An 8,120-nucleotide genomic window follows, 5' to 3' on the forward strand; every position below is an offset into this window, starting at 1 on the left:
GAGCAAAAGTCACTTTGTTTCCAACCAGATTTGAGTAGACTGGAAAATAATAACAAAAGGATGCAGAGCAGCAGGAGTATTAAAATGCTGATTCTCTTTTTTTAAGAAAAACAAATAAAAAAAAAACAAAAAAACAAAGATCTTCAAAGGGGTTGGCTTTGAAAATAATGCTGCTTGAAATGAGATCTGAACCTTTGTGTGAGGCAAGTCTGTATTTTTCATTTAATGGTTTTCATTAGAATGAGTCAGTGCTGGGAGGAAACGGCAGAGAAAAACAGCAGAGACTTAAAGACTGAGAGACGGAGGTGTGAAGAAAACCTAAAAATGCTGCTGGTTTGAAAGCTGCTCTTATTCCCAAATCAGCCCACATACAGATTTATTGAAATAGCCCTGTGCTCATTTTATTTGACTCAGGTTTTTTAACAAAAGGGAAAAAGAATTGATTTCAAGATATTTTTCTAAACTATGAGCCCAATAAAAGAAAGAGAGAAAGTATATTTGAAAGGTGTTCATATCTAGGCTTTATATAAAGTGACATTTGTTCCATTATTGTTGGAAGCAAAAAAGAAAACTGTAAGCTGTTTAGTTTTTTGTAAAGGGAAATTTGAAAAAAAAAAAAAGAAAAAATCCAGAAACGTAGAAAAAAGTTTTACTCAAAAGGCTTAAAATGTTTAAAGAGAAACATTGCTGTTTCCTCCTTTTTTTTCCAGATTAGTCAGTTTTTCATACTAAACAAAAATAAATATATATATTTCAAGCTTCTGTTTCTCAAAATGAGTTTCTTGGATTTTATTCTTTTTATTTTCTTGGGACATCCTTTTCCTTGGAGTATGGAGTGATATCACCTTTCTATTGGTGTGCAGGGATAATAGGAACATTTATTTCAGTTGTAAACTTTAAGAGTGAGCGTTTAGAAGTGAAGGGGATATAATCTGTAACAATTTGTAAAACTCAACCTGAAAAAAAGAGAAAAAAAAACAGAATAAATCTGTCGGAAAAAAAATATGAAAAACATTTTTTTTTTGTAGAAAAATGTAACAAAAAATTAAGTAATAAAATCTCAGAAAACAACAAATTTGTTTCTCAAATAATCTTTAATTAACATTTACCTCTGGGGTGAGTTTTCTTCATAATTTACTATATGCCTCCAAAAATAATGGAACAAAATTGACTCCATAGCTTCATAGCATGTTCTATCTAAACACAGCAAATGCATACTTTTATTTCTCACCCAGTTTGTGCTTCTGCTTCCTTTTCCAAAGGGCCTACTTCCTGAAGGTGTTCGTAGGCGGGGCCTGAAAATTTGGATCCTCCAATTGGGTTTAGCCTCCCTCTAGCTGTAGGTGAGGTTCTGCGAGGAGCTGTCCAAAGTGCTGGCCGTGTTCTCTGGTCAGGGCTGTTAGACAACGAGCAGTTTCTGTAAGCAAAATCACATCAAATTCAAAAGCTTACATCGTGCATCTCAGGGTTCTTCTTTCATCATGATGACCATTTTTTTTCTGTTAGAGTAAAACAGAATGAGTGTGACTTTTTGAAATTTAGCTTTAACATGTAAACAAAAAAGAAATAAGGTTCATCTCATTTCACACAATGTCTAAGAGAGCAACCATCCTCATTACCAGGGAAATAAAAACCTGGAATAACGAATGGTGATGACAACACGTTCCTCTGAAACAGCTGTGAAATAATTTTTTTTAGTAGTGCAGAAATCCAACTTGGCTGCATGAGTCTCTTCTACGTACATTACTGATCCTAACAGTTAGATGTCTGCCAAAATAAAGCAGTTTTTGATATTACTAAGATGTGAAAATACAGATAAATCAAACATCTTTTCTTAAGTGAGACTGGATGGTTTGAAAATAGTTAATTTAATTTTTTCTAATCTGTTAAGTATATATATCTGAATCTGATGTCTGTCAAACTGATTCAATTGTTTCCTATATTTATATACTGGTATACTGAAAACTTGATAGTAAGCAGTTTTTGGTCTTTGTTTGATCCAGCTGTGAATAGTTCACATGGATTGGGATTGAGGATGTGGGATTCCCATTGTTCCTCTAGTTACTTTACTTTTGAAGTGATGCTAGCATTTTAATTCTCTTTCTTCTATGTCAACCAATGTGTTCAACATTTTTAACCAAATTTTAACTCTGTAAAGAACAGCCTTTAGTCTACAGATGCTTTGCTGATGTTACTAGCTGCAATAAGGAAGAAAACTACTGTCAAGAGGCAGTAGGTCCCTGAAAAGTAGCCAATCACAGACAGTTTTGTTTCTCAGGTTGGTTGCAAAGAAAGTTGAAAGTTAAAAATGTGCTTGGAGAGCAGTTCTTTTTAAAGAAAGCCTTATATTTCTAATTGTTTATGCGTGTGCAATTTCTGAAGACACCGACTTCAAAGAAAATGGACGTTATGCCCATATAAGTGAAGCATGCTACTATTGATCAACACTATTTCCATGGTTTCTATGGCAACAACTTATCATCTATTTACTTTCTATTTTGTGGTTTGTTGTATAATCAATTTGAAAGGTGTAAGGTAATTGATTATTTTGATGAGTATTTTAAAGTGAATTAATCTTGCATTTTTTTGTAATTAAACATAATTTTAACTTTACCAAGTTAATTTAGTTTCTTTAATTAGCTCCTCTTAGTAAATATTCAGGAAAAAAAACAAGTTTGTTCCTCAGAATATTAGTCTGCTTTATTTAGAAAAAAATGGAGAGTGTAGAAATGATCAGATTTAGAGCCAGTTGCTGTGCAACAAAGAAAGAATCCATGAATAGTTTTTTTTTCTGCTTCACACCTGTATGCAGGATATATTTGTGAAGAAGTCAGAGTAAAGCTGGGATATTGCATTAACTGATGATAGGAGGGAGAAGAGGTGCAAGCTCCAGGTGCTTCTGGAGGTTTTGGATCATTTTCTGGGCGTCCTGATGGAGTCAATCTTCTTCTATTTTTATTGCAGGAAAATAATACGTTTTGTAAATGGAAATTTGTCAAAATGCAATCCAGAAATGAAATGTTTATAATCAATAAAAGATTTTCAGAGTTCCTCTGCTTTTTTATTATGTTTTCTTTTTTCAAGCTTTGCCACATTTTCTTTTTAATTATTTTTATTATTCAAATTTGTTTTTCATACTTTTGTTCTTCAAACTTTTTCTGTCTAATTTCTCTATTGTGTTCCACTAATTGCATTCCATTTAAACTGCTGTTTCAGAACACATTATTTTCACTTCAAGCTCAATGAAGATGTTATTGCTAATTTCCTTTCAGACCAATAAAAAAACATCTTCCCTCCTCGCGCCAGAGGAATTAGAAGAGATTCTGATGTGGAAAACTTACCTTGAAAAAAAGCTTAAAAAATTATAATAAAATTAAATCTCAATTTATAAAATAAGTAAAAAAAAAAAAAACAATATCTGAAAAAGGGATCTGATAAAGAAGGAAAGTCAAAGCCTTTTTTAAAGACATTTAAAGTCTTCTAAAATGCGTTTTCTTTTTTTTTTTTTTTACATTTCTGATTTGCAACAACAATGCAGCAAATTTCTCTCCATACATCTTCAGGTAAAGTTGGTATAATTTCAAAAGGAACAAATAAATTAAAATGACCTTCAGCTTCTAAAATTACAGTTTGCAATCACCAGGTTTTCCTCCAGTTGTTGCTAAGCTAAAGGAAAACTGCGTTTTACCAAACAGGGGCCTGCAGGGATCAACTTCCAATGAAACAGATTTTAGCCACAGGTTTGTGATCTGCAAATACTTTCATAACTGGTCCTAAAAAAGACTGACTGGATAACGTGCTTTACAGTTCAAAGGTTTATACAGCAATAAGTGCACTTCTTTACAGAAAGGCTGTAACATATTGTGGTCATATAAACCTCTTACAAATCCATTCAGCCTAGAAAGATGTTATGGACTTAGAGATGGTGTGGTTTCTCACAACAACAATAATAAAAAAAACTCCCTACATGCCAATATTATATTTTGAGCTTAGGTAAAATTTTTCAATGCCTCATTCATGTTTCAATCCGCTGTTGTTAGAGCTAGATTTGTCTCAAAAAATTATCTTTTTATTCACAACAACAGAAAGCTTACAGATGCCTGTCTGAACCTTTCTGCTGTAAGAAATGAAACATCGCTGGCTGAGTTTTCTCTCCCATTTCGTCCTACAAGTGAAATACTTTCGGAAAGAAAAGGAATCTTGGGCATTTTTCTTCAGCTGTTTTGGGCCAAGTATAGACTGCCAAAGCTCACTGCCATAATAAAAACATAATACATCAATCTGTCTGGAAATGCGTGTATTTTCCCTTCTTTTGATCAGAGAATACAGTTTGGAAAGAGAATAAGATGATTTATATTCAAAACAGGAAGGAAAATATCCACATTCTTATATTTGAAGTGCATAATATGTAAATATCTGATTTTATGGTCAAAAGTACTGATTTAATTGGCAGATCCTCTTATTTAAGTTAAGGTGAAACATGCCTATTTTAGGACATTTTTTACAGTGTGAGTGCTAACAATAGATCATGACTGTCCATCACAAAATGTGACTAATAGTTCTTTGAGTAAAATAAACTCTAAAACAAATAATGCGAGCAATAACACTGCTTCTTACAGAGTCGTTTTAGGAGAAAGTGTGGAATAAAATCTTTTTTAACAGCCTAGCGATTCTGCAGGGAGGAAGAAAGAACGATGGGATTTTGAATGTGAGTCACATTGAATAATAATAATTAAAACTTTCATTCAAGGTTTGTTTGTCTAATAAAAAGTATAAATCCAATTCTGTTTATTTCTATAGCGCCAAATTCACAACTCATATCATCTCAAGGCACTTTCCAGTTCAACCAGATCATCCAATCAGACTGATTCAAAGTTTTCTATCTAAGGAAAACCAGTTGATTGCATCGACTCATTGACTCTTCAGCAATCCCTCACACTAAGCATGCTTGTGGCGACAGTGGAGAGGAAAAACTCCCTTTGAACAGGAAGATGTTGAATCAGTCTATGTGTAACTAATCTATATAATAGGTTTACATTAATTAAAAGAGTTTCTGATATAAATTAAGTCTTATAGTTGGAGTTATTGAATTGATCTGAAATGTTGAACCTTTTATTATTAAGTATGCAAGTGGTTGTTAGCTTAAAGGTGCCCAATCATGTACTGTGCTAACTCCAAGAACACAAAAAACCATATATTTGTAACGATCTTGGTTCTGTTCTTTTTCTTTAAGTTTTCTGTTTCAAGTTTAGCCAGGTTTTTTTAATGTTTTCTAGCCTTTTTGGTGTGTCTGGATTCATTTAAGTTGCTTAGGTTTTTCTGTCTGTCCTCTGCTGCCTCCTTGTGTTCTTTTCCCTTGGCTTCCTCATCAGCTCTAATCACACCTGTTCCCTATCAGCTCATTAGCTCTACCTTTGTTCAGTCAGACATAAATACACTCCCTCTGCAGTCCCTCTTTGCTGGTTCCTCGTCTTACCTTTCTTCCTGTTTTTTGTTTGCCTGATCTCTCATTAAACCCTCCAAGAACTCACCTCTGCCTCTCAGCTTCTGCTTTTGGGTCCAATCAAAAACCCTTAAACCAAATCCTGACAATAATGACATTAAATAAAACCATAAATGCCATGCACTACTGTAGTCCTGATAGTGTTTACTTACTCCTATCTGAGCTTGTAAATTTAAGGGAGAGTAGTTTATATGCTTGTATTTTGAACAAAAATGCTTCTAGGAGTATTTATCACTTTTGTGCACTTTTGAAAGACTTCTAAATTCATATTGCATAAAAGAATCAACTGCATGGGTGATAACTACTCATAAGTGCTCTACAAAACCCTGCATACATCCACCGTATGCTTTTAGTGTTGAAACTTAAAGTATATTGCACCAGCATAAATGCATTAATATGAAAATGTGCAGCACACTTTCTCATCCTATAAGGTGCATATTTCTTTAAATGCTAATGTACAGAAAAAGCCCTGATTGCTTTAAAGAGCGACTCATGATGTTTCCTTTTGATGAAAAGCAGCCATGTTCACTTTTCCCAGCATCACAAAGTGTCAAACAGAGACGTAGGCTTTCTTAAAGGAAGGATGCCAACAAGCTGGTTTGATGCGTGAAGCGGACCTGCAGGAGCTTGTCCCCCTCCGTGTCAGCTCTGTAAATGGTGCTGTTCTTGTGTTCCCCATCAGAAAGCTTGCTTTGGTAGTAAAAGTAATATCTCTGTGTTTCTGGGTGTAAAGCCATGCTGAATCCTCGCCAAGTCTGAGAAAAGGTTATCGAGCTCTCACATGTCTGCACTTGCTCTGATTTCATCTCTGTTCCATTCCTACAGTGTTCATGACTGTAAAAGATATGCCTGTTAAAGTGTTTATACTTTAATTATAATTAGTACCATCCTTCTGAAAATCAGTAATTAGCCTTGGCGGCACTGTAGTGTGGATAATTCAATCTCCCTCTTCGCGGAGTCCATGCTCATTACGACAAAGAAGTTCTTCCTTCTAGGTAGAATCTACACTCCCCTCCTGGAGCGAAGAGAAGAGCTCGCTGCGGTTCTGATTCTAGTTTATCTGCTGTTCAATGTTTGTACCTGGTATGTTTAGCTGTGCATCTGAAGCTGCTGGGAGGCAGGCCAGCCATGTTGCAGGGTGCGAAGCTGGACTCACAAATGCTTCCTTGGCTAGACGCTGGGGGATGTTTGCAGTACTGTACAGTAAGAGAGTGAGAGAGACAAAAAAAGCATGTTTAGCTTAAAATATTGCCAGCCATCCTCCTAATTGACAATAGACATGCAGTTCTATTAGTTTGGTATTTTGGAAACTTTCCCCATTTTTTTCTCTCAGATTCAGAGCTCTCGTTTGCAGAGATATCTCTCATTCAGTGAGTCTAAATGCATTAATTAGAAATAAGAACTCTACATCTTATTCTGGCCCTTTCATAGTCCCAACTTTGTAAAAATGTGTTGACAAGAGAAGATTTGTCTGAAAGCTGAGAAAATGAAAAAGCACAAGCATTCGGATGTGTTACATTTCTCTGAGAAATAATTATGTTTCGAGAGAAGACAATGGCTGCCTCATCTGCAGCAACTTGCCAAGAAAAAGAAAGCTATATTGTAGAACTGTAATGATAAAATAGACTGTTGGTTAAAAAAAAGGAACATTATTTCTCAGTCTTTTCTTTTTGTCTAACAAATGAAATAACACAAAAGTGTGAATTATTAAGTTACACGTATATGGAGGGAAATTTGTTCCCTTTTTATTGTTGCAGTCAAAAAGTATGTTTTGTCTGTGGAAATCTGAATAAAAAATTAGGAATTGGAACTTTCTTGATTTTTTTTCTTGAATAGAGCAATCAGAAAAAAAATGTTAAAGAAACAATCACACTTTTTTCCATATTCAATCTGTGTTCAAAGTTATTTTTTCACTTGCGGTTCGAGGCTTCTTTTTGACAGCAGACTGACCAAAAAACCTACTTAAACCCGGGAACAATTGTCTTTTGGAGACCCTTGTCAACCCAGGTCAAACAACCCAGGTTAGAATCGCCTCCAAAGGGCTTGGCAATCGGCATACAGTGGGAACATCTGACACGGGTTAACCCATTTTATGTGACAACAATTAGTGCAACGTACAGACGTCAACCCAGTCCTGTCTGATCTAACAAGTCAAAACAACTCTGCTTACATTCAATAAACATGGCACAGCACTGGCTAGATTGGGAGGGACAAAAGAAGAAAACAATAAAACCCACTGACTACGCCCTGGGTTCCTTCCATGTTGCTCTACGTTGTTTACTTTCCTGATGTTTGTCATACGCAGAGGTATGGGGACAGAGGCAACACAGCTTACCGGCGGGGGATTAGACCCAGCTTTCTTTTGCCAATGGGAAGGGAGTCAAATGCCGATTGTAAGTAGGTCAAACTTACTTTCAAACTTGTGTGAAGGAATTTAATTCTTCCAGTACAGTGAAACCCTTGTTTAGTATTAGATGTATAGTTTTGGTTTAATTGCATTGATCCTGATCAGAGAACTGTTTCTTAGTGTTGTTTGCTGTAACCTCCCCATATCTGTCTCTCATCAACAGAGATGGCAAAAGTACTCACTTTCCGTACTTGAGTAAAAGTACAGATA

General features: G+C 35.2%; 1 protein-coding gene across 2 annotated transcripts in view; it reads right to left on the reverse strand.

The window, feature by feature from the left end:
- Positions 1-8,120, reverse strand: part of LOC107089736 (pro-neuregulin-3, membrane-bound isoform-like) — a 581,689-nt gene that overhangs the window by 11,489 nt on the left and 562,080 nt on the right. For both annotated transcript variants that reach the window (XM_015382677.1, XM_015382676.1), the window contains 2 exons: positions 6,584-6,699; positions 1,232-1,417 (listed from right to left, as the gene is read on the reverse strand). In XM_015382677.1, the coding sequence (XP_015238163.1) occupies positions 1,232-1,417; positions 6,584-6,699 (302 nt within the window). The remainder of the gene's footprint in view (positions 1-1,231; positions 1,418-6,583; positions 6,700-8,120) is intronic.

The sequence above is a fragment of the Cyprinodon variegatus genome, unplaced genomic scaffold (assembly GCF_000732505.1).
Source record: "Cyprinodon variegatus isolate N-32 unplaced genomic scaffold, C_variegatus-1.0 Scaffold262, whole genome shotgun sequence".
Lineage (NCBI taxonomy): Eukaryota > Metazoa > Chordata > Actinopteri > Cyprinodontiformes > Cyprinodontidae > Cyprinodon > Cyprinodon variegatus.